Here is a 27,626-nt window from a genome sequence, read left to right as displayed (position 1 = left end):
TAGCACCAGCTTAACTGGGCAAAAGAGATGTATTCAGAAAAAACAAAACAAAAAAACAATAACCACCCGAAGTGAGCAATGACAACCCAACCCTAAAGATACACGAGATTAACTAAAGTAAAAAAGATAAGAAATAAAAATGGAGGAAAATAGACCCTACTACTACAAAAAAAATGCGTTTCTCTAAATCGTCGGATGCGTCATATTTCTCTCACTCATTACCCCAAACTCCTTACGTAACAAATTAATTGATTGACTGATCAATGCACTGTTTATTTGCTTATGAATTTACTTATTTATTTATTTAGATATTTAGTTATTGAATTTCTTATTTAGTGCATGATTGACCAGTTTATTATCTCTAAGGCCACCTTGCGAGTTTTAGCGACAAATATCCAGGTCGAAGGCATCGTAGCGACTTGAGTCACAAGTGTCGGGAAACTTCTTAAAGCATTCTTGAATTACCCGGTTCGAAGTGCCGGTATTCACGAACATCTTGCAGTCTGAAAATATACGTATTTCTACGCATCATACAACGTGTGACCAGCGTATGTTGGGTAAAGTTATTGATTTATACGGGGTGATCTCTCGAGACGCAGACTAAATCGCTATTACGGAAAGCGTGCTTCGCACATAGAGGAAGAGTTAATATCATATTGGTCGCTGCCAAAGACCCTGCTTGAAAAAAAAAATAATGTTCAGAATACTTTATTTTTAATCACTTTGGAATAATTAACTCTTTAATTAGTACATTTAAGGGTACGGTTTAAAACAAAAACTTTCTGAGCGCCATTGAACAATCTCAATTTAGGAAGATATAAGGTACGTAGAGCACTCTACGGTGTTCTAGAAAACAGTCAATTTAAACGCGTTTCTGTACGTTCCGGTTTCCTATCGACCTTTGCAAAGATCACCTTGTGCGCGCTGCCATCTTTGCCTGCTGGGCTCTGCTGTGAGCAGAGTGTCGAACCGATATTTTTATTGGTTCGGTTCGGGTTCGGGTTCGGGTTCACGGCTTTCGGTTCAGTTCCGGTTCAGTTCCGGGGCGCAAAAAATAACGGTTTAAACCAGTTCGAACCGGTTCGAACCGGTTTGAACCGGTTTGAACCGCTAAATGGAGAATATATTTTCCGCGTTCTGTCAATAGGCGCTATTTAGGCCGTGAAACTAACTGCTGTAAACGATCTGATTTTTGCGAGGACCTATTTTTGAGAATTTCGCGAATCGCCTACAATTCGCGAAAAATTGGTCCCGCGAACAATTTCGGTAAAATGTGAACAGATTGAAATTTATATTGAGATTCCACCGCGTCGAGAAAATTACAACCCGCGAATTATTCCAAAACTTCAGCTTTGACCTAAATCGCGAAATATTGAGCCCACGAAAAATAAGTCGTTTACAGTATATAGTTTTCTTTTTTTTTTTTATCGTTTGTTCAATTCAGTTTTATTTTCAGGTACCAAAATGATAAAATTCTGTTATTTATTCCTACACAACAAGGAAAATCTACGTTAACATACAAAACGTCGTGTTTATACGACTCAGCATCCCTTCGTTTACCAGAGTCACATATATTGTACCTGAATCGAAATGTTTTCGCGAAGTGAAGTAAATTGCCTAAAATACCCGTGATTGGTACAACTTTGTATCGCAGTATTAGATGTTGAATCGTGGTTTTGCCCCTGAACTAAGGAATTACTTACAGTGAATACAATCATGAAATGGGCACCTCGTCGCCATATATACCATAAAATGTGTTTTACGGAATACGTGTCACAATATATATATGATGACGAGACGACTGAGCTTAAGGGAATATAATTTTCAAAATGTCACGAAAGTCACGGGACAAGTCCTTCCAGTCTATGTTTTATAGAAACACTAAGCGACAATCGCAATGCTTGTTTTTCTAACTAGCATTGTTTGCTCTCAGCACCATGATGCGGGCGACGAATCATGCGAAAAGGAGTGGCTGAAATTGTTCACTCTAACCTATGAGCACCTTAGTACTAAGATCGAATCTGACCTAAAACAGTGCTTACCCATGTGAAAATTTTCTTATATTGGATAAACTGGAATAGCCTGGATGTTGAGGTTTGCTCTTGACAAAATGCAGGTCAATTTAATTTGCAAATAAGCACCACCCTCGCTAATTGATGATTTTTGTTAAATAGAACAAAGTGGTATTTCATGCTCTACTCAATTCGGAAGCTACTTAATTGGACACTTTCTGAGAGTTTAAGTGTGCAATCGTCATAGTTCCACCATTCGTTCCAGTAAAAAAGGCGATAATAAAAACACATAAAAAACGCGATAATAAACTTATATATATTTGAGAAGTTATATATGCGTGAGAAACACATATAGTTATTTAAATTAGCTTCAAAATAAAAAAAAAAACATTATTTAAAGCTTTTCAAAATCACCTATAACGTGTCTATAGAGGATAAAAGCGCCGAATAATATTTGCAGAACATCTTTCAGATAATTTAAAGGCGCATTTACTTATATATCTTTGAGGTGAGGATCTTCTATTTATGCTGCCAAATATTCAGACAGGAATTAAGTATATTTTTATTATCATCGATAAATTTGACTTTATGAAGTTCACATAACCGCCTGAGACCGACACGGAAGGACGATACTCGAAAATACGCCAGCTGTTGTGTCTTCGGCAACGTGCTTTTGTTAGCTGTTTTGCAGTGTAAAATAGTGGGTTGCAGGGTATGCCAAAAAACACTGTGGTCACATGATATATTGGAAGGCAAATACACGAAATGTGCAGAAATAAGGAGATGACACGAAATTTTTTCTAAATAATCCCTTACACAACGCTTTACTGCAAAATGAAATGCAAAGAAATGCATAAAATGATATTCCTAATTAAACATAGATTCCGCGCAGGGCAAACGAAGATTTTTTAGAATCCTAATATAAATCACTTTTGGACATCAGCTTGCCTCAGCTCGAAACGTCGCGAGGTACTACCTCGGGAGGCTAATGTTGTCTTAGGTTTTACGTGCACTTGTTTTGAGACCTTACTTCACGACTCTATTCTTTATCAGTCATGTGCTCCAACATTTCATTAGGCTGCCGTATATCATCGCGAGACTGCTATAAATACTACACAACTTTACACATTGGACTTCTACTGCTGGTGTCGCGAACGTCGCACTTCACCAGAAAGCTGAAGTATTTAACATGGTTTGCACGTGACGTAATCGCACTAGATACTGGTTGTCATTGCGAGGTGTTCCTGCTGAGAAAATCAAATCCGGTTTGGCAAAATGCACGCTGCAAAAGTTTCGCTCTCAGTGCAAGCTATGTATTTGAGAGGCACACATTTTTCTTGTTGGTACATCGTCGTTAGGCACGGCGCGAGTATCTGGCATGACGAAAACGTGCTTTCTGGCAAGAGTGTTTTTACAAATAAAAGTTGTGCCAACTACCCATCTGTCACTATCGTTTCCAGGCCACGCTTTCTAGTCTGCGCCGAAAATGTGGGGCAGAGGAATCTTTTCGACACAGTAGGCTTTAAAACTACCCCCCTCCCCACTCCCTTTTTTTTTTTAGTTGCTCCTCAAGATACTTTTTATTCCTCAGGGATTGCCTGCTCCGTATTGAGTGGTGTTCACTCGACAATTATATTTGTGTCACTTGTTAACAGTAATTCTTCCTTGCTTTAACTTTGCGCCAAACTGTGAAGGTTAAGCAAAATACAGGGCGGTCGAAACTTGGAGAACTTGAGAACGACACTCCTGTGAGACTTAGAGCGGCTGCCAACACTCTCAGAAAAAAAGGTGTATTATTACACCCCTTGTCCCATATAATACACCCCAAAACTTCAATTCGACGTACAGCGCCCCATAATCGAACAGGCGGCCCCAAAGTTTACGAGGGGCTTGATAGCCGTGTGGTACAACCTATTAAGATAGCTGACGTACGTATTATTGACTACAAAAAATATTATCGGAGTTTTCTTGGCCGCACTGCAAAAGCTTCATGTTTTCTTTCTTTGGTCTTTGATACGTGCTTTAGCAATTTAATAAGTTTTATTGCACCGTTATCAAGCCCCTGGAAAAATTTCATGCCGTCTGTTTGACTCTAGGGCGCTGTACGCCGAAATGAAGTTTTGGGGTGTATTATATGGGACAAAAGGGTGTAAGGTGATACCCCTTTTTTTTTAGAGTGAACGTTCGGCTATCCCCGTGAGGCCACTAGGATCTTTCTTTTCAGGTATCCCTCCCGTGCACACTAATAGTTCCATGTAACGTCGGACTAATACGTCACATTTAGACCCTTTAACACTTCTATTCTCGGGACAACTTTCTGAGGCAGTTCAGCACTAACGAAAACATGTTTGGGAGCCTCAATGGTGTGCATATATGTAAAATAGGTCGTGCAGCATTTTTTTTTTACCTTAAGTTCAATAAATACCGCTAAGTTGTAATCCCTGACCTTGATAACTTGCAAAAGCATCCATTAGTTTGCCCCTCCGCGAAATGGCAGACAGTCAAAAGAAAGAAATGAAACAGCTTTCCCCTCCTCAACTCACAATTAGAACTATCAGCCACGGGATCTGATCCTAATATATACACCGTCAGTGTTTATCATAGTCATGCGCAGGGTTGGCAAAGCAGAGAGCATGGGCTGATCTTCAGATATAATTTTAGTTGGGCTATAATGCCCGAGCCTCACTAAAGCGACAAACAGAAACAAACGACAGCGGCTAGCCTTAAACCAGAGTATTTCGCGATTTGACAGGCTTTGTAGAATAAAGAAGGCTATGCTCAAACACGAGTATCATGCACACGATGGTACCATTTGCAGGCTTGCAAACACTCGTGCTAACTTCGCGAGCACCGAACAACTCAAAGCCGTATAAAGGTACCATCGCGAACATGCTGCATGTGTCTGAGGCTTGTCGCTTTCGTTTGTTTCTGTTTCTAGCTCTAGTGGAACTCGGGCCCATCATAATCTTTGAGTTGAACACGAGCCGTTACCTGAACGTTTGGCGATACTGGTTGTCATGAACCAGAGCATTTGACTCGGGATCATGACAATCGGGTACATCATGGTGTCACGTGACTCTCAGTGCGAAGTTGTGATGTCATGTGACGTCACGGTATCAACAACGTTAATAGATCTAGCGACGTCCTCAATTCGAATCGACTTAACGCGGTGAGTCACGTGACGTCACGGGGTCACGTGATGTAACATTACTTGACAGCATGTCTTGACATCATGACGTCACGTGACGATGTGACACATGGCTAATCATAGTGCCAATAAGAAAGCGCCGCAAAAAACCAGGATTTATCATACATTGCAATTCTGTACATGACGATTTGATCAATACGTAGAGGAATACACGTGCCAATTTTTTATTCACAAATAATAAATTTGTAATACTAACAAAAAAAAATACCGTGAACCGTTTTGAACCGGTTACCGTTATATTTTTTTCCGGTTCAGTTCCGGTTCAGTTCCAAGATGGCGGCGAAGATTTCGGTTCGGTTCAGCTCCAGTTCGGCTAAAAATAACGGTTCTGTTCCGGTTTTCGGTTCGGTTCGGTTCCGGTTCGACACCCTGGCTGTGAGGCGTATCATACACTGCGCAAGCGTCCACAGCTCAGTGACTCAGCGTTTTTCGTCCCCCAGGTGATAAGCCATGCAAAGGTATTGAAGCGCATCTCTGATGACAGTGGTCCTGCCCCCATGGCCAAGGCGCTCAGCTATCGCCTCGCCTCTCGGCGAATAGGAACGATGGGCTGTTCGAATAACATTGCAAGGTTTTAGCTTGGATATGTGGGTTCACTTCCATCATGCTAAGAATGCGCAGAATGCGTAGAATGAACACGTTACTCACGCCTTGGCCGAGGGATGGCAGGAGCGCTGTCGCGAAAATTTTCTCCGATAGGAAACTAACCTGAAAGCCATCGAAATCGAGGGTTTCTTCGGGGCGACATAAAATGATATACGTTCCTTATATATTTGAAATGTGATTTTATTTAATGTTTTTCGATGATGCTCACCATGTGTATGGTTCAACCCATAACTCTAGATTTCCCCTTTAAAAAGTTAATTACTCGAAAGTAATCGTTATGAAACTAATTGCACTTGACGTTACTAATTTTCCCAAATAAGCCATTTTGAAGAAATAAATGCGGGATTTCTGCTTTTTGTGCGACGCGTACGTTTTCGCAGAAACGATTTCGCCCGCGTTCCGAGAAATATCCTCCACAAATAACTGCACTAAAGTAAATGCATTCGACATTCTATTTTTGAATGAAATTCGGTCACTAAGCTTAATGTCCATCTCCGCACAAACCAATCTAAGCAATAATTATTAATTCCCAAGAACTACCGGCGACTGGAACAAACTACCTAGCCCCCAATCATATAAAACTTTCAAACGCGCTTCAAGATCACATTATTATAATAGTTTTCTTTCTGCTTCTGCAGCATTCGAGGGTTTTGTTGAGCTATTTAAGTGTCTCGTTAATTCGTTTTATGCTACATATAGTTTTTTTTTTCTAGTGTACACTGTGTACACATCGCGACACTGTTAGCGCGAACACGGCGTCGGCGGATTTTCGCATTCTACTTCTATATAGTATGAGCGAACATGAAATTTTATTGCTTACATTATAGAACTAAATGAGCTCTTTCCGTAGCAATAATAACTTGGATGACATCCCTTGGTTTCAAAGAGAAAAACTGAAAAAACCGACGATCGCTTGTTCGCGCTAACAGTGTCGCGCTCTGTACATACACTCTGTGAAACTGTTGAAAGTGAAGGTTGACTTGCCACGCTCTTCGATAGACAGATTGTGTGCGTTGTGTTTTATACTGCAATTTTTATTAATAAAGTGCCATGTTTTACTGTTATCGCGGTATTGTGCATGTGCAGTATATTCCGGACAGGTGTCCGCGGACGGTACATGTTTAAAAGTTGGAATTTTTGGACGCTGTAGAGATAAAAACTATATATGGATTTTTTTTAGATTGTTCATTGTGACGAGACTTAGCAGTAATGTTTAGAGGTGGGCTAGTTGGTGGGGCACAGTAAGCATATAATTAAACAGCGCAAAAAACGAAAGGACAAGTAGAAGAAGGGACAGCGTTGTCTGTGCCCCTTCTTCTACTTGTTCTTGTGTTGTAATTGTTTTTGCGCTGTTTTAAAGTTCTATATATTTGCTATGACGAGACAGGGCGGATTTGTAAATGATAGAGTATATTAATGACGACCTATGTATGATACAAATTTATTTGTGAGCTCGTGCAGTAGGCATTTGTCAAGGTGTTTTGTGCATGAGAAGTGTAATGTGAGGACTAGGCATATGGTGCGAAATGAGCAACAAATGTATACTTTAAACTAAGTGCGTACTAAAAAAATATATTTTCAGCCATGAGTTGTTTCTGATTATGCACCAGTGCGGACTGTAGTTCGTAAAACACTGTAAAAACTCTCCTGCTTGGGCACCTGCAGTACTTGCACTATTGTTAAATAAAATGAATAATCAAATAAAATGCCTCGAGTGGTTTTACTGACAAGCTTACCCTGTTTTTAGCAGGAATAATGCGTGTACATATGTAAAAAAAAAAGGTTTGAACATATTTTGTATATTTATATTGAAAATCTTTAAATAAAACGTAAACATATAGACTATTATAGCCGCAGGTTAAAATACCAACTATTCAAATTTTATGTATGATCGACAAATAGCCCTTGTCGTACATAGCCTCCTCAGATTTTTTTTCTTTTTTTTTAAGTTTGAGTTGCTAAACGTGCAAGGGCTTAAGATAAATATTACGTCGCGGTAAAATATAGCACTAATTGATATTTCAGGTTTTATTTTAGCTACTTTTGTGAAGGCAACTATATTTTTTGTTTTATTTAACTAGGCTTCATTTATCTCCTTAAAGTAATTCATAGCCTAGATCAGTGGTTCTCAACCATCGATGTTTCGCGGACCCCTTGTGGATCGGCGGAGATGATGGAGGACCCCGTTCCTTGTGAAGGGAGGGAGAAGGTATAGGGTAACTATAATATTGATATAATAAATGAACTGGTATGAAGTAGACTTTTCTTATTAATATATGCACGAGAAAACACACCCGAAAATTGAAAAAGTTCTTCTGGATCTAAAAACAATGCAACTTTTATTGCGGGACTTGACCGGTGAGGCAGGACTTCGCGGACCCCTAGAATGCCTTCGCGGACCGCAAAGGGTCCGCGACTCCCAAAGAGTCCCGGGGAGTCCGCGGACCCCTATTTGAGAAGCACTGGCCTAGATGATTGATAACACGCCTGCAATTATAATAATGAAATAGAACTTACTTGTGGGCGTCTCACTGTCCTGAATTATGCTGCATTTACTGTCGTCGCTGTACGCCACCGTCGAATTGTAAAGTTCTTCTTCATCTGTAGGAACCGAATTGAGTACAATAAAACATTTTACTCTAAATGCATCTGGCAGATGTTTCATATACAAGCTACAGATTTTGCAGCACTTAATTATGTATTAATTATATATATATATATATATATATATATATATATATATATATATATATATATATATATATATATATATATATATATATATATATATATATATATGTAATTATGAGCACTGCAAAATCTGTAGCTTGTATATGATATATGTATGTCCTATTAATGCACATTTCTTGTGCATTAATAAGACAGGTAGGAAACGCCAGAAAGCCAAGATGGAGGGGTGTAGAGGTTAGCACACCCGACCGGACATTGGTAGGCCCAGAATTCAAATCCTTGCTCCGCCGTTATTTTCGCCTTCGGCGGTTTCGTAGAAACTTTGATTCTTTGATTCATTGGATTAAGTACGGTTCATTCATCTGCAAATGAAAGGTAGCCGGCCTGACTGGCAAAGTTTAAAGTTGAAAATCGCTGTCCTATTTGATTAACGTAGAGTTGTTGCAAATTGTTTCAAGACACTAGTTACCGTGATCCCTTCCTGTTAATGAATTCAAGTCGCTTCTTTTCCCATTGTAGCACGTTTTTCGGAAGGCTGATCTTTCAATGCGTAATTAGTATAATTTTATCATCATATATCGAGGTCGTTTGATAACAAAAAATATGTCGACACTTCACTGTCAGATTTTTGTAAAGCATTTGGCACGGTACGCTTCACTTACTGTTGTACTCATTGACTTATCTGCTCGTTTCTCAACATATTGAACTGAACACAAAAATTCTAAGCTCAAGAGCAGTGCGTCGTTTTAAACAGTATACTCCACTGTCGGTAACCAGTGTCCCTTGGCTAGTGTCTGAAGGTAGTGTGTTAGGGCCTTCGTTATTCCCTCTTTGGATTATTGATATTACCGAAAATATACTGTTGCATACCAGCTACTCGCAGGCTGCGTTTCATACATGGGTTAACTCGTCAGACAACCTCGCCATCTTGCAAAGGGATCTAAGCGTTTCATTCAATTGGTGTAATCAATGAAAAGTTTCCTCAAATATGTATACATACACGGTGAGAAGGTTCAACGGGCCGGTGGGACGTGAAACAAAAGTTGAGGAGTTCCAGGAAAGGCCTTTAATTTACCAACGTTTCAAGCGGAGACCGCTTTTTTTTTTTAGGGTGGGATGGTGTGCCGAATATATATATATATATGTGTGTGTGTGTGTGTGTGTGTGTGCGTAATTTTATGTGGTTTTCAAGAAAGATTTTCCGCCAGTATCTCAAGGTTGCGTAATATACGGTACAACATTCAGTGGCGTCTCTGAATATATATACTTACATGTCTCGTTCACATTACCTAAATTGGAATAGTCGTATTGAGTGCTCAGGAATGAAAGCAAATAAAATGTAATATTTCATAAGCCGAAGTTTAAGGAGCGTTCCACGAAAAGTAAAACAAAGTTTCCGTTTTTTGAGGTCTATTTTAAATTAAGCTTGTGTGATATGGAATCGCTATCATGGCTATGTTAAGAATAAAATATAAAAGCTTCAAAATCAAGCAGCACGCTTGGTTTTCGAAACCTGTGCGCCTTACGCTAGCATGTCATAGTTAAAGGTCGTGCTGAGATGGGAAATAGTTGGAATCGGAAGGAGATAAAAACGAAGACTTGGGTGTTTTTATCAACAATAGAGGAATTGATAAAATAGCATATCTTTTAGAGCCACCGAACGCCTCATCCCGTTGTGATAATTTTAAAAGGGCTGATATTTGTAGTAATAGAGCAAAGATTGCTTTGTATATTCATTTTTGTTATGACGTCCAGAGAGTGAAACAATCTTCCTGAACAGAATGTCTGCATTGATGACAATGACCTTATCCGGTAAACGGTAACTTACCAGCACGCTTCAACTCGTCAACGTTTTCTGCTCCCGCTTGTCTGAATGCATTGAATAACCAACCCCTTACAGTGATGTCTTTTTGGCAATGTGGGTGCAATTTAGAATAACTAAATGTAGTTCAGCTGACGTATAACCGTTGTTTTGTTCAATGTTTTAGGAAAGAACAATTTCAACTTGCCTTCATTGTAGACAGCGTATTCGTTTGGTGTGATTTGCTCGTGAAAACGCAATGTAATTGTTTCCCTGAAAGAAAGTTTATATAAATTACGTAAAGTAATTTGTGTACACTTGTGAAGCACGATAACGCAACATGTTGAATAGCTTTTCAATATAAAGTGTTGAGGATTGCGCGAGCCAACAGATGTTGAATTAACTTTCTTTTAAATACGTATTCATATTGTATTGATACTTGCAAATTAATTTAATTCTTTAACTCGGTTTTTCTTTTGTACATGCTTAAAGCAAAACGCGCGAAAAGGGGGATTTTAGATAGCTATCTGTGATTGATTTCGTTGGTCCCACACAGAGAAATATCACTGCATGTTTCTGATTATTGCACTTGAACTTTGTTGGTGACAAAATCAGTTAAATTTTCCGGTTCTGTAACATATTATTAAAAAAATAGGTAATGAATATTTAATATAAACAATAAGAGCTCACCAAAGCGCTTGGTTCGTCTGGGACTTCACATTTCAGAGTAAACTGGCACTCTTTTTTTTTTTTTTGCTTTAGCAATTACGTTTACATTTAACAATTGAATTATGAGTTCAGAAAGTATTAACCCAGTTTTTAATGAAAATGTATAGCCGCAAAAACTCACGCTACCTACGTTAAGCATACATTTTTGTTATATCTTCCACAACGAGAGCTTTTAATAAAAAGTAATTTATTTTGCAATGGCGAAGTGACCTCTCATGCCCACAGTAGGAATGGCCGATGCTTACAACCGCCTCAGTGATACTCTCCATAAAAGGGGCAATTGTGGTATGGACCATCCCGCCACCTACCGGCTTGACTTAGCGGCCAGCGGGTATAAAACGGCGATATAGAGTTCTTCTACGCGGCACTCTGGCCCACGGTAGTGTCTGTTCCTTCTCCGCGAACCTAACCTAACATTAAGCATACATTTTTCTTATATTTTGGCCAACCAACAAAAGTTTAAAAAAAAGTAATTTAATTCTCGAAGAACCTTTTAGCGACAAAACAGCCGATATTAGAAAATGTTTAATATCAAGTGGTCTTTACTGTCAATATATAACGAAAAACCTGTATTCGTTTCGTGTTCTTGAAAGGGGAATTTCAATAAGGTTTTTATTCAGCAAAAAACGATGATATATACAAAAACGACTCTGTTTATAGTACTTGATTTGGCTTTTTGTGTGCATAAATTTTATAGGGTATCATTTTTTTTTTTAAATTAAGCATTATTACCACTCAGAAATTCAAACTTAACATGTCAAAAATTAGTCGATTGCAAGAACAATAGACTAATTTCTAGTCAATGCAGTCTGTGCGGCTGAGTTACTAGATAAAGGGACAATCATGAACAAAGTATGTGAAAATTAGCTGATTTTAGGTAATTACCTTTTAATTCATGGTTAGATGGGTCATGTTACGATCGCAGTACCAACTTACCATCCCATGTTGAACCAAAATAAAAAGTTTGAAAATAGGCGAGATGTTCTGAGATGATCAACGATAACTTTTAGGGGGGATCTGGCCCGATTCCGAATCTGGACGCAGAAAGAGCACCGAATTCCCGCCCAGAGTGAGGCTCATAAATGTTTGTAGACATTTTAGTCATGTCGTCACTATATCGGTAGTGTGCCCTTGGTAAATGTGCCGGCGGCAAGCTGCCGAGGTTGTGACGACGTACCGAATACGAAAACGTCAACACTCTCCTACGCACGATTGTGCACATTTTTTGCGGTGATTTTTCTGAATTGCGTTCGGATTAAGAAAACAACGTGAAAATTGATCAATGACTATCTCGAAGCCTGTTGCCTTTCTTCAAACTCCATTGATTTGATTCCACCCTTAATAGTCCTCTCCGTCAATACCGTTACTGCAGAGTGTCCTATTTAAGGAAGGATTAAAAAAGTTAATAAATATGCTTGAGTTAATTGCTCAACTGATCCTACCGAATACGAATATATATAATATCCTCCTGGCCATGTAATCCACGTGCATAAAACACATTGATGTAGCTTTTACGGTTTTTGTTTTAGAAAACACGAAAATAATAAAAATAAAAAGCAAAGCTCACCAAATAAAGTTTTACAATGTAACACTACTGACTGGGGACGCTGTTAGGGAATAATAAAACAACTTACTTGGTATTGTCAGCTAGAACTTTGAACGACACTTGATATAATGCAGATTTATCGGTTGCATTCAGTGCTTTTCGCAAAAACTCTGTACATCCAACTGAATCCACGTAAGTCTGGTACTTGATGTAGCCACTTTTGAAGCTTTTCAAAAACTGAAAATTAGAAAAAAGGTTCTTTTGAAACATTTCGTAACTTGCGCACAAGATAATGAAAATGTGTATTTACCTTCCAGGCATTGTACTCGGGGCGTTTCTCACTGTCCTTGCGGGCCACTGCAAGGAGGGTGTCCGTCGCAATAAACGCCTCAACCAAAAGTATATACTGCCAGAACATGGTTTAAGGGTTCCAATGGAGACTGCCTGAATAAATGCGATGTCAGGAAAGTTCGCTTCCGAAGTAGAATAAAGCAGCGCAGATGTACGCGTGCAGAAAACGGGGGAGTTCTGGAACTGCAAACGGTTGTCACGCTTCAAATAGAATCAACGGCTGCCGAAAGTTAAAAAAAAAAAAATGAAACCATAGGTTACTTTTTCTGTATCATGTTCCTGAAAAAGAGAAAAACAACAGGCTGCGTACCGTGACTCATGGTCGACACGTGCGCATTAAGAGCTCATCCCATACGCCATACACTTTTACAACACGCTACTTTTAACAATCCTGCCACCAAAAACCAATGTCACGTTGACGGACTCAAACCAAAAAAATATATCGTTTCGGTTACGGTTACGGTTACGGTTACCGTTTCCTGTTAATATCAGTTTCGTTTCTGTTTTTTACTGTTTTCATTTTTACGGTTTCGGTTACCGGTTACACGTTCCTAAAAACCGGTTTGTTTCCGTTGATCCAATCGTTTGATTTATTGAAATGCTAGACAGTCGTTTTATATTAAACGTTTTAATGTATTTCCAAATGTCCAACCACGGGATATTCACGACAACAAGTCAAAACGTCTTAGTGCTTCTAATTTGTAAAAAGTTTCACAGGTTTCTAGCTCCAACATTTGTTCACTATATCTTTTTGCATCATGTAGTTTGGTGCCCAAGCATACATATTGTCACGAATGCCTGATGATGAGGCGACGAATGAACAAAAAATAAACGTTTAACTTGACGAAATTTTTCCGAAAACAAAACTACAAAGAGGTAGCGTCGAAGGCGTTGAAGGTCGCGGGAGTAGCACGATCGAGTGCAAGAACGAGACCGACTCCGCTATGCGGAGCATCTTGTGTACCAGCGTGGGTTTCCGGAACATCCGGCGTAGAACGTTCGGCGTGTAGAACATTCTTAACTCGATCAGGTGACAAGGTTCTCGAACCAACCAGAACGTCAAGTTGAAAGAATAAATACAAGAGGAGTCCGATCCATCCATGGAATCGAACCTGGAGCCTCCGCGCGATTGCCATGCACGGTGACCAATCTGCCAAGCACTCGATTTCTCGGCGACGGTCGTGGCAATACCCCCCCCCCCCCCCCCACCCCCGCTACTCGGGGATGATCGCATTATATATAATAAAAATAAGAATTAAGATCGCTACTTTGTTCGGCGGCGTTAGTAAATAACCTGAAGAAAGTTCCCACTGGGCGCTGGAAGAGCCATTTGCACCTTCTCGACGCTGTAGTTTGTTGCAACCTAAGATATGCAGAAGAGGCTTCGCCAACACTGAAGGAAGGAACAGAACCATAGCCCTCATCTAGGAAAATACTGCTAAATGGTATAAAGTTATAAAATTAAGAGCTGTGCTAGTTGGTGAATGTCAAGCATAATGTAAATGCAATTGCGCTAAACAAGGAATAGTAAGGCGGAAACGAACAACACAGAAAGCTGTAAAATCATGCCCTCTGTTCTTCGTTCCTTTCCCTAGTCTCTGTTGTTGTGGGCCGTTACACCTACGTCATGTTTGCTATTTTCAAGCAAATGCACCTGGTTATAGAAGCGCACGTTTCTCGCTGTCCGATCCTGTGACTCTATAGAAAAATTGTGCATTTATATAGTAGCGCCATTTTTCTCCGGCGTTTGGAGGCGGAGCTTCTCCTACATACACGTTGTAATTAGAGCTGTCACGAATTCGTGAAGCCACATTTTTACGTCGAACGTCAAGGTTCGTCAGGATCGACGAACCTTCGAACTTTAAACCAGGGCCTTCAAGGTTTGACCTTGTGGACCGTGCGGTGAGACATTGATACGAGCGTACCTAAGTTTGGAGAAAACTATTTACGGGATACATTGATTTATTTTATAAATAGTTAAATTCAACGAAACATAAGTCTAATAACTTAGAAGTTAATAACATATTTATTCTTGCTATATTGCCGTGCGCGTGTCTGGTCAAGTTGGGAGCGTGTTTGTGGCCGAACGTTTATCCTGCTTGGCAAAGGCTTGCCTCCCTCACTAAGAGCCGAGGTTCGATGCCTAGTAGCGGCGCCTCCTTTTTGTTATTTTCTGATTGTCCCGTTCTGATAATTTCGAGAGTTTTGTTGCTTGTTCGAGGTCGGAATGGTTCTACGCGCCGAACCTTCTACGCCCATTGTTCCAGGAGCCCACGCGTGTAAGTACATACATAAGGGACTTCGCATGGCGAGCCGTACTCAGTCTCGCCCTAGAACTCGATCCTACTGTTTCGCCGCCATCGACGCCTGCAACGCTAGTTTTATCTATTTTGGGGAGCACAAGTTCGCCCCAATAAACGCTTAGTTTGCTTCAGTTTTCGTCGCCTCATCAAATGTGATTTGTTGACAATCTTGTCAAAACTACGAAACAGTGCTCCCTTTACTAAAAGTATAATGTTTGATTTCATTATTTGGCCATCACCATCCAATACAAAGCCAGCTATGCCAGCCCGTCGTGTATGCGCATGACAGTCTAACCCTTATTGAACTTTATCGACTTTTTAATAGAAGTTGGAACACTTCTATTAAAAACCTGGTCGAACTCGAACCTCAACCGGTTCGCGAGATAGTTGCAGGTCAGGAACATCAGCGGTTTTAAAAGAACCGAGTTGTGTGGAGATCTCAGAAGTCTAACTTATTAGTTAATACCCTGAAGGCGACACGTGCCGAATAAATGTAGGGACTGTAGGAGTTTGGCAGTTTTAGAAATAAATACTTTCATCATCGGATGAAAAATGGAAGAGAATGTGGAACTAAAATAAACGTTAAATGAGGCAAGCTCGTGCCCACAAACGCATAAAAAACTGTACGTTGTACGACGGCGACAAAACAGCGACTGATTAGATTTTGTCATCCCCAACTTCTTTATACAGACAGCGTAGTCCAGAAAATTATGGACAGGAACAAGCGATAAGTTAAAAGATGCTACTAAAACGTTTTAGAGTAGCCGCGAAATGTAAAATTCATAATTAGGTTGCTGGGTTCCGACCCCGAGTTTTGCATGGGAGTCGCGTGCGATTCCAACTCGGGCATGCTTGAGGTACCGCCGAGTTGATTTTGCTGACTCCGCTTTCGTGTGCACGCGTGTTTGCAGCTAAGAATATAGGCGTATGTAGTACGACAGCTGTGAGTGATTATTTTCGCATGATCGAATAAAAATCACGTATTTTCTGTTCGTTCGTGCAATAAAGCAACAAAATAGTGACCAATTTCTACAAGTCACTACGTACTCCCGCGGACAATATAGGCTGGAACAGCCATCCACACTTCTTCGGCTTACCTGTCAGTGTTTTTGAGAATCTTTGTTGCCAACATGTTATGGAACGCAAAGCTTATATTTAAATTTTCTATCCCTTTCAGAAATTGAAAGATATATAATAGAGCTTGTGAGAACTGGAGGCGTAGCAAGAGTCCAGACTGAGTGTTTCAGCTCGTAATGTACGGCGGTCTATATGTATTGAGCCAACTGTCCCGTCCGTAGTTGAGAACGAATCATCTACACCGTAATCGAGCCATCGGGAGATGACTCACGGTAGCGCCTCCAGTTCGAACCTCGAACGGCGTCAAATTAATCCCCTTGGCCGCGTTTCACAATTTGGCCGCCAGGTCGCGCCAGTTTTCGGCGCTCACTTAAACTGACGGTAGCTTCCCGCTCCTCTCCGCTGGGTGGCGGGGCCTCCGTTGAAGCTCAGTAGTGAGCCTAGATTTAAGAGAAGGAGCAAATCAAACAATGGAGAGCGTTTGCTATTTAATTGCGGGCGCCTCCGGGGCAGATTGGTCCGCACGTGTCGCGTTGTCGTGATTCAAGGAAGAAACCGGGCGGAGAAATGGACACGCTAGCAGACGACAGACGCCTCAGCGACGCCTTGGTCTCCTCCTCGCAGCTCGCAATTCAAACGTGGCCCAAAACCACGTGACCATGATCGAACAGTTGGAAGCACTATAAAATCGAGGCACACTAGGCTTGAGAATAGAAGTCGCCCTATTTCTGGTGGTTCCACTCCGGCAGGTGGACAAACTAGACGACAAGGCCCGCTTCTTTCCCCTCCACAAGCGTCGTCACTAGAGGATCCACGCAGCGCCGCCTAGATGGCGTTAGCGTCGCCGACACCGCGTCTCGCGGAGTCTTGCAACAAGCGAGAGGCTCGTTGCCGCTTTGAAAGTCACTTTCGTCGAGCTTCACGTGTATGCCGCTTGGGGTGGGTCAGAATCTGCTGAGCTTCAACTTGGACTGAGTTCGACTTCCTCGAACTTTGCGCGCAAAGTTTGAACAGCGTTTCGATGAAGTTAGGCTAATATGCGCGTGCTCAGAAATTCATAGATGACGGACATAGTCTGTTGGAAAAGGAATGCGACGTTTATGGAAACTAGCTAAATTATTAAAAGTTTTCATTTGCTTTTATAACGTGCGAATATGGTAGTTACTCTTTGAAATTGTTAGAAACGTATCGCATAAATTATTTGTTTCTATGCCTGAAATTTTAAAGCGGGAAGGGAAAGTCCAACGCGAGACGCTTTCGGATTTTGGAGGCGTTCGAACGGTGACCAGAGACGGGTAGAGGGTAGACCTTTCAGTCTACCCTCTACCCGTTCCAACCGAGGCTTGGGGCACTGACTTCCGCTCTTGTCTACTCCTTTGTCTCAATTCATTACGTCATAGACTGTAATATAACTCAGTCATTGTGACGGGCGAATTACGCTCTCACCATCAGGAAGTGGTAGTCGTTCTGCTGTTCGTGCACCGAGCCAGCAGTTCTCGTCGTGGGGGCACGCAACCAGCGTACCGTCTGATTCCGTCTTCGTTGCTAGGAGACTTTTGAGAAAAAGGGGCTTTTGACCGGTTCATTTCGCAGCGTTCGTGCGCATGGCGCATGATTTGATCACTTTGTGAGTCGAAGAACAAGCGCATGCTGAGCTGTCGAGATCACATGCTGGGCTGTGACTTAGCTTCCTCTATTTTCAGAAACGTGGCAGTTCAATGACGGAGCCATAGAGCGCCTGGTCGCGGATTTACAGCGCGAGGATCTGGTTGCTCAGAGTATTTCTCGGGGAGCCTGTAGTCAGTGCACAGCCTTTGCAACGGCGAGGACCAGAAACATGGTTTTCAAACCCGACGAGAAGAGAAGCGGTAGCGCGTAGAACCAATACCACCTAGAAGACAAGGCATGACGTTTCGTTAGTAGATCCCCGACCCGCCCCAAGCGGCAAACACCCCGAAGCTTGACGAGAGTATATATGGGCCGCTTCAGAACTACGGCTGCGTTCCAAATCTTACCCAAACGGATCCGAGTTACTCCGACGGGTCGTGTCACGTGGCAAGACAGATATTGAAAAACGCTGGACGCGGGTAGGTTTTAGAACGCCAAGGTATAAACACTTTATCCTGGAGTAAGATCGAGTAAATTTTGGCACACGGCCAACTACGTCGCATTCACTTGCGGCCGTAGCTGCGTACGCGTCTGCTGAGCGCGAGCTGATAGCGAGCTTCCAAGTGCATTTGCGACGTGCATGCGAACACTCCCTCGGCTAGAAGCGCCGGCTAGCACGCGCTCCTAGCTTTGGGACGAGCATTTCTCGAGCGTGCGCTCGTTCTGCCGAAGAACGCTTCACAGCAGCCACCTCGAGCTCTCGTGCTTCTGGCATTGGCTGCGTTCTCTGCTTAGGAATGAACGGAGTATGAACAGCGCCCTCAAAAATGGCGTCCAGTGCCAACGTCCAGCGCCCAGCGGAGGGCTTTGCGGCCCTTCGCACGGCAGTAAGGCACTTTCACTCATGCATTTGGCGCTCCACGTGAACGTCTAACTTCATCGTATGCTATAGCAAAAGACACTCGACATGAGCATCTGTTTCATTATCTGCTACACAAACCACTGAAGCAGTCAATGGAGCAGACGATGTTGCAGACGATGTAGCAGACGATGTTGCTCATCCGGGTTAGCTAGGGGGCGCTGAGGGGATCTACTAGTGATGACGTTTAGAGGAGGAAACGCGCAGGCCTTGTGTTCTAGGTGGTATTGGTAGAACGCGAAGAGCACGAGCGGACATTCCATCGCTCGGGACAAGTGTGTTTCCGCGTTTCGGCGCAGCGGGGCGCCCGTTACATGCCTCTCGTCTCATCCGTTGTCTGACGTTTTACCTTTTCACTTTCGGCGGCCGCGTCTTGTGGCTATCTGCCAGGCTTTGTCATTATAGTGGACGCTATGGCTGTGGATATGTAATCGCTGGAGCGGTGCATAGGAGGGGCTGTCTATCGTTGAAACTCCGTTGTGACGGTCCATGTGCACGACTCTCGGAAGAGACGAGCTTGTACGCTCTATGGCTATACATTGAGAAGTTCTTAGTGGCCCGAGGAAAGCGAATTTCAGCTATTACGGCGCCCTGAGGAGGCTCGTCATAGGTAGATCGCGCATTATACATGAGAGCGGAATTGAGAGCCGAAGCGAAAATTACGCGAAAGGCCTCAGAATCGTGCACACCCAAGTAGCCCAGTTATTTTGGGTCGAAGTTCGTTTCTTGTCTGGGAATTGAGAGCCTCGGAAAGCTCTAAGAAATCAAGGTAGAGCTAAACTTGACATTCTTTCGCCTGTCTCTGGGCACCTTGGCCCTAAATCGCCAAACAAGTACCATGGTTAAAGGTTAAAAACGCTAAAAAAAGAACGACTGACGAGTGGAAGAGACATATCACAAAGCGCAACTTATAGCTGATTTAATCTGTAGCAAAAAACGCACTCGCCGCGGAACCGAGAATGCACACGTGGCATTTCAGTTCTCATTTCAGCTCCAAGATAATTAGGCAAGTTATGTGGAGAGGTAGAACAGGGCGAAACACAGGTAAATATGTGTCAAAAAAAGCACGCGACAAAGTACGCGTGGGCTGCAAAGTGGGGATTGTGTACGGATTCACTCTCTCCTGTGGGAGGGTGTACGTGGGGCAGTCGGGGAGATGCGTGAACGAAAGACTTAAGAAACACGCCCTGTCATTGAGGTCAGCCCCTTCTGGTAATCTAGGAGTACATTGTAATAGGTGTGGTGCATACCTTACTTCAACAACACGGTTATCTTGGCACGAAACAAGAATAAAAAGAAAAAGAAGACAGAGGAAGCGTTTTGTTATTTCAGATTGTTACAAGGGTACTTGTGCTAGTGCGCCATCAGCGACCCTGTATGAATTGGAGCTATCGTATTTATAATAATGCGGTGTGAAAGCAGAAAATGTAATGTGTGGCGATTCGGAGTAAATGGGATACGGGTCTTGTCGGTTTCGCAGTGGGTGAGTTTTTCTAAAGTAAACGAGCTGTAAGTTGCGCTCTGCGGTCTGTCTCTTCTACTCGTCCGTCGTTTTATAGCACGTGTAACCCCTAAACATGCTCAACCACCTAGATCGAATTCAGACCCTTCTGCAAGTGTCATGGTTTGGCTTCACAGCATGGTAGCCATGAAAGCTTGGCTGTCATGTTGTACCTTTGTAGCTAGATCGCCGAACAGGTGCCAAAACACCTTCTGGTGTTTCGAATTGCATGTGGCCAACAATTTTGACCTTGAGCCAAAATTGCCAATCAAGTGTTAGAATTAAGCTTCAGTTCTTGTTGTTAGGTTGATTCGTGGCATCTCTCGCTGATGTCTGGCGCATGGGCATCTGTATGGCGACCCAAAGAGGCACTACCCAACGCCCCGGAGCAAAACTGTTATAGGCCCAAGTTAGGCCCGTAGGGTTGACAGACTTGGGTCAAGTTAGGCGTAACTCCCTGACGTGCTACCTGTGCAGCATGCGGCGAACAACCCGCGAGCACCAAGGGGGGAGGGGGGGGGGGGGGAATGCTACTCTCACTGTGATATACCTAGGGTTCCGTGTTTTCGGAGTTTATTTTTCGTCAAATTCGGAGGGTGTTTTTCAGAGTTTATTTTTTGCCGAAGATTCGGAGTTTATCGGAGTTTATATTTTTTTTATTCCCAATTCTCCGAAATTTGGAGTTTAATTTCGCTGTGTTTCCTATTAAAAGTAAATAAATAAATAATAACCGAATGTAAACGCATGCCAGATAAAAAAAGAACACGCGCATTGTATCAATTGAAATATTTTCAGTTGAATTTGGCGTTGGTGCCATTGCCATTGGCAATAATAATTTATCCATCGGATTTAAAAACAGCGCGAAAAGACGAGGACCAGACAAAGAAGTGACACGGACGTAGCGCTGTTTATCCACGACAAAAGTCACACACAAGTGGCACTTTGATAAACGCCGATCGCTAGGAAGCTCGTAGTCATCCCATCCTATTTCGTCAATCTAGCCCGCGGCCGCGTGAGGTGGAGTGGTTAAGGGGGTAATAGAGAGTTTGAACTGCCCCTCTTTCCAATTTTATAGAATTCCTATGGTCCATAGCTTTCACTGTTACTAATACATACCCCTTCCTTTCTCTAATTCACAAATCGCATGGCCCAAACCGGAAATCAAAAGAGTGGCTTTTGTAGTGACCCGAATGTACAATCAACGACCTGTTGCCCTGAAACAACCTTGAAGAGACAAGCGGCAAGACCCCTGTTGACAACGGTTCGAGATTTGAAAGATAATTATGGTGGAATCTTCCCAGGACCATTGACTCTGTGCTTATCAAACTGTAGAAAAAAAAAAAAGAAAAAGAAAGCATTGACACATAAATATTTGGAGTTTATCGGATAAATCCGAATTGACCAAAATTTTACCGAGTGTACTTACACGACAGCATAATTACACTCGAATGTTTTCTCGTATATTTTCTGCGTCAGCATTCACGGCGAATTGTTTGTCCGGTGCAAGTGAATACTCAAATCAAAACAGCTGCAACCAGGAGGCGCCGACGCTGCGCGTGCGCTCTAGGGCATAGAGCTCATACCATGAGTTTAGAGGAATAGGCCCCACAATTTTCCCCTGCCTCTTGGTCGCTTTGTAACTGCAGTGCATAGAAGCGGACATCGGCTGTCTCGGCAGGCTTGTATTGCGGGCGGCACTTTAATATACACCAGAAAGCAAAACACTCCTTCCAATGTGTGTGCCTATAGCTTTTCCTAGCTTTATTTTGCATGAAATTCGCCGGTAGAGCCCATTGTATAAATTAGAATAAGAGTTAAAGAGCACTCGGACAGCTTGAACTCGTCGCAGCAAAACTAAAACGCCTATCCTATTGTCTGGTTTCTCGCTTCGCTTTTCTGTCGCTTTCTGTTTCGTACCTTTTATTTTTGTGGGGATCACCGAGCTCATGGCTGACGACATGCCGATCGTTCTGTTCCCGACTATAATACAAAAAAAATAAAAAGGTTTTTGAAAACAAAAGAACGGGTTAGGTATGAATTATATCATAGTTTTGACTTGTAAATTTGAACATCGAAAGCATTTGACCCGAAGGTAGCAGTAGACGCGAGAAAAAGTGAAAAACAAACAGCTGAGTTTGACGTCCTATGCAGAAGTTTTAACTGATTTGCGCGTTTCGCTCTTGAACATGAAAGCCTGAAGAATTCCGACACAGCGCTCGTCTATTCGCTGATTGAGCACAAGTGCTTGCCCAACGTTGGCACAGTGCTTCTTTCGTTAGAGAGTGAACACAAGAGCTCAATCAGCTCTTGTCTACTCACTGATCAAACGCAAATGCCAACCGAACGTTGACACAGGAGATCTCTCAATACTAAGTGAACACGAGCATTCAATCAGATCTTGTCTACTCACTGACTGAACACGACTGCCAGCCAAACGCCTGCACAGCACTCGTCACCTGACTGAGTGAATGCAAGTGCCTGCCGAGCGCTCGAGGAGCGCTCGTCTCCTCACTGATTGAGAACGAATGCCAGCCGAATTCTGACACAACCTCGACTCCTCACTGATCAAACACGAGCGACAACCGAACGCCGAAACAGCGTTCGTCTCCTTACTGATTGTGTACGAGTGCCCGCCGAACTTTGACATAGAGTTCCTCTTTTCACTGAGGGAACACGAGTGCATGCCGTGCGCTCAATCCGCCCTTCTCTCCTCATTGATTCAACACGAGTGCGTGTCGATCGCTCAAGCATCGCTAATCTCCTCACTGATTGATCAAAAATGCCAGCCGAATGCCGACACAACTTCGTCTCCTTACTGATCGAACACGAGTGCCAGCCGAACGCTGAAACAGCGCTCGTCTCCTCACTGATTGCGAACGAGTGTCCGCCGAACGTTGACATAGTGCTCCTCTTTTCACTGAGGGAACACGAGTGCCTGCCGAACGTTGACACAGCGATCGCCTACTTACTGATTGAGAACGAGTGCCTGCCAAGCGCTCAATCAGCTCTCAATCGACTCCTCAGTGATTCAACACATGTGTCAGACGCCACGGCACAGCGCACATTTCCTAACTGGAACACGAGTGCCTTCCAAATGCTCGAGCACCGCTCTTGGAGGAGGGAGAGGGGGAGGAAGGGTGGATGGAGGAACTGCGGAGCCTGGGCTCCAATGTCATGTTCAGGTTGTGGGCACCCTGGCAGCTCCCCAGCCCAATAGACCATTTGCTATATTACCCAAGCATCAAGGAGAATGCAGGGATTGGTGTTGCACGCGCCACACGCACACGCCTTCCCCGTACAAAAGATTCGAAGTAAATAACTTAAATAAATTTTTGACGAATGCGCGTGCAAGATGCCATTTGTTTTAGGTATTTGCTTTATAAAAGTTGCTACTGCTGAGGCCAGCCCGTGCGGCGCGTGGAACACCAATCCCTGCATTCTCCTTGATGCTTGGGTAATATAGCAATAGGTCTATTAGCCCCGTGCGCGACCGAAAGCTTCGCTGTGGTCGGCCTTCCACGATTGGCCGAACGCTGACTATGACGTCGGAAATGGGATTTATCATCGACGGAAATAGGAGGAATGAATGAACTTTAATTTTGACGGTGTAGGCAATGTTCCCTTGAGAGCGCAACGATTTCAAGCTTCCACCATGCTATTTACAAACACCATCGAACTTGTTGTTTGCAAGGTAATGACGTCACAAGGGGGAACCATAGGGGGGCGCCACCAAAACATCTCGCCGGTAATTGCCCGACTGCGGGATCACAGGTGGCGGACTCTCCCGCGTGGCGGCGGAATCAAGCCGGCCACGCGCACATCGCGTGCGCCGCCTTGATAAGGCGGATCAGAGGCAGCACAAAGGCAGTCACTGGCTGGACTCAAGCGCCGCCAGTGGTCGCTGGTTTCGTGTTAGTACTCTTCATCGCGCTCGTCCAGCGACGCCGACCAGATTTGCACACCCAGTCCGCCCAGCAGCGCCATTCACCCCCTGATGCCCACAACGGCGACTCCGTCATCGACATTCCAGACGAAGTGCCAGGGGATGGGGGGGAGGGTGGGGGGGGGGGGGGGAGTGTGGGCACCCTGGCGGCTCCCCAGCCCAGTTGCCCTAAAAGCCCTTGATGTTTCAAAAGTAGCGCAAGGTGCGTCGATGCACAAGGCGCGCGCAACGTGCAGCCCTTGGGAAGATCATGGCGGCAAAGCGCAGCACGGAGCTGGATTTCAGACGCCATGAATTTCCCAGAAGTGGCGTGCGGCACGTGACTCGAGCATTTCTACAACAATGAATGGCGCCACTTTTCCGAGGATAGAGGGGCTTTAAGTTGCCCGGCTGCGGGGCACAGGTGGCGCTGGCTGGATCCCGCGTGGCGGCGGAATCAAGCTGGCCACGCGTACATCGCGTGCGCCGCTATTCAAGGGGGATCAGAGGCAGCGCACAGGCAGTCGCTGGCTGGACTCAAGCGCCTCCCGTGCTCGCTGGTTTTGTGTTAGTATTCTTCGTCGTCTCGTCCATGTTCAATTCATTGTAGCTTCTTGTTCTTGAAACCGCTAGCTCCGTGTGATTCCTCCGGGCCGGGTATGCAGCAAAGCAAACCGACCTCAAGCCTTATCGGCGTCGTCCTCGGGTTTAGAGACCCTGTGCCTTCAGACTGAGACTCTGTTCTGTAGTCGCTCTTCTCTTCTTGTTCGGCGTGAGCGGCGTCTCTGGGGGATGGTCTTCAAGATACTGGAGTATCCTGGTGGAGCCGACGACGTGTATGTCTTCCTTCGCGGGCAGAGGTGACGCCGCTCGGAGCAGTGGGGCGGAGCCAGGATGGGCGCCTACGGCAAGAAGTGCCTGTGGGAGCAGGTCGGGTGCTTGGATGATATCCTGGACTTAAACGAGGGTGGGAACACTCACCAATGAGGCCCAAAAAGGCTGAGAGTCCTTTACGAACAGTTCGAGCGCAGGGGTGCCGTATTGCAGTAGGCCAGGGTTTCTTCAAGGGGCCCGCCCAATGTCTACGGGTGGGGGGTGTAGAGCGAGAAGAGTCACAGTGGGTGCAAAGGCGAAAAGACCGAGCTGTCGGGTTGCGGAGCGTTGGTACCAGCACATTTCAGAGCTCCTGCACACTTAGCCTCGGCAAGCGGTATCGCTCACAGTAATACTCCGCGATCGTCTCGTGTGCGACGGGTCCTACAGGCTGCGGCCGTAAGCTTCTGCTGACGTCGCGTTATTCTTAACTGAGCACGAAAAAGTTAAAAACATTTTGCGTCGATAATACTTCGATGTTCGTAAATTTTGCACAAGTATTACTTACGGATTTTTTGACGTAAGAAAGCTTTGAGCATGGGATGACAGATTCACAAACCGATTTTACGACAGAACGGGGCTTGCGAAAAAAAACCTACACTCTCAAGAAAAAAGGTGTAAAAAAGGTGTATCGTTACACCCTTTGTCCCATATAATACACCCCAAAACTTCAATTCGACGTACAGCGCCCTACAGTCGAACAGACGGCCCGAAATTTTACGAGCGGCTTGGTAGCCGTGTGGTACAACCTATTAAAATTACTAATGGACGTTTTACTCACTACAAAAAACAAAACAAAAACATAATCGGGGTTTTCTTGGCCCTACTGTAAAACTCAGTGTTTTCTTTATGTGCTCTTTGTTACGTATTTCAGCTATTGAATAAGTTATATCACAGCGTTATCAAGCCCCTCGTAAAATTTGGGGCTGTATTTTTGACTAAAGTGCGCTGTACGTCGAAATGAAGTTTTAGGGTGCATTAATATGGGGCAAAGGGCGTAACGATACATACTTTTGCACCCTTTTTTTTTAGAGAGAGTCTAAGAACAAACCTATATTGACGAAGCGAAATTTTCGTGTCTTGAGCACGTTACGCTGGTATACCATACGACAGCTCCAAAGGTGTATTTCGCTTTTTCTACGATCAAATCCACATGGTCGGCAAAATAGCTCGCTTAGGTCGCCGTGACGATCAATCGAAATTTATTTTTCTGCGTGCTCTTCGCGCGTGTCACGACTTCAAGCAGTAAAAAAAACTAGGTACTTGAAAGTCAACGCCGCGGAGACGAACGCTGGAACCATGGATACCCAGAACAAAGCTACAGCTGCAACGATCCCACCAACCAAGCGATCACCAAGGAACATTAGGCCTACCAAGGCACTTTGACGCAAAATTGCTCCGAGGTCACTGGTCAAGACGGACTGTCCACGACAGGCTGGCATGCTGAATAGAATATATGCCCGCGCGACCTCTGTGGACCCTTCCCTTGCGAATAGTTTGAAACGTGACCTCCATTTTTGGGTAAGAAGGCCAATCTCTTCCCCTCGTCGTCCCCTTCTTTTCAGACACGGCGGTGATGAACGCTCTCGACGAAAGGGTGTAGCCCGAAACAACCCATTCCCGTTTGAACCCGTCCCGTTTTGACCCATTCCCGAAACGACCTCCCCGTTTGAACCCGTCCCATTTCGACCCCTTCCCGAAACAACCTTCCCGTTTGAACCTATCCCGTTTCAACCCGTTCCCGAAACGCCCTTCATATTTGAACCCGTAGCCAAGACATATTTTACGTTTGAATTTGTCCCGTTTGAACCCGTTAGTTGGTATAAAACCCCGCGCATCTCAACCTCTTCGCAAAAAGTGTCCATCGTTCTAATCCTGGTTTGCGCAGCTTTTCTGCTTAAGAAAATGTCCCGAAATCATGTTAATGCAATTAATTAATGCAAAGGTGGAGGCGAGCAATTCAGTCATGTTGTGAATTATTTTTGCTTGTAAACGTATTATTAAAATATGATATACTTTCAGACAAGCTTCAAGGAAATATATCTCTACTTGAACCACTTAAAATGTTTCTTTCAAGATGGTCCCCAAAATGTGTAATTACGAAATGAACTATGTACACTGCGCGACAACGTTACCACGAACACGATCTTTGCGATTTTTCGAATTTTACTTCGAAATGGTATTAGATGGTATCACATTTTACCGCTTAGGTTAGTGGCCCAGATGAGCACTTTCAAACACACTAGTAATATTGATGTCAGTCTTCTGACTTTTTTGTAGACAAACAGCTGAACCAACAATCACTTGTTCGCGCTAACGGTTTCGCGCTCTGTGCAATAACAGGGAGCTTTCGTAGACCGTTTTCGAAGTCACGCGACGCTACTTCGCAACCCGCTACAATACCCAGAACTCTGCAGTCAAGGCCATCGGCGCGCAGGCGCAGTAGCGGCTTCTTCGTTGCGGAGGGCTTAGCAAAACG

The 27,626-nt window shown here is 43.8% G+C and overlaps 1 protein-coding gene across 1 annotated transcript; it reads right to left on the bottom strand.

The window, feature by feature from the left end:
* Nucleotides 1–381: 381 nt before the first annotated feature.
* On the bottom strand, nucleotides 382–13,011 carry LOC8040434. The gene is made up of 5 exons (XM_002414205.5): nucleotides 12,904–13,011; nucleotides 12,682–12,830; nucleotides 10,527–10,591; nucleotides 8,344–8,427; nucleotides 382–503 (listed from the first exon to the last, which is right to left on the bottom strand). Exons 1-5 carry the CDS (start codon nucleotides 13,009–13,011, stop codon nucleotides 382–384), a joined length of 528 nt encoding a protein of 175 aa, XP_002414250.4.
* Between the last annotated feature and the right edge of the window lie 14,615 nt (nucleotides 13,012–27,626).

The sequence above is a fragment of the Ixodes scapularis genome, unplaced genomic scaffold, assembly GCF_016920785.2.
Source record: "Ixodes scapularis isolate PalLabHiFi unplaced genomic scaffold, ASM1692078v2 PGA_scaffold7__128_contigs__length_106722199, whole genome shotgun sequence".
NCBI lineage: Eukaryota > Metazoa > Arthropoda > Arachnida > Ixodida > Ixodidae > Ixodes > Ixodes scapularis.
This window is presented reverse-complemented; position numbering and strand designations above follow the sequence as displayed.

Coding starts and splice junctions, on each gene's coding strand:
- LOC8040434 (XM_002414205.5), bottom strand. CDS start 13,011: ATGTTCTGGCAGTATATACTTTTGGTTGAGGCGTTTATTGCGACGGAC. Junction 12,831..12,903: donor CCGAGTACAATGCCTGGAAG/GTAAATACACAT, acceptor TCTAATTTTCAG/TTTTTGAAAAGCTTCAAAAG. Junction 504..8,343: donor GGACAGTGAGACGCCCACAA/GTAAGTTCTATT, acceptor GTATATTTTCAG/ACTGCAAGATGTTCGTGAAT.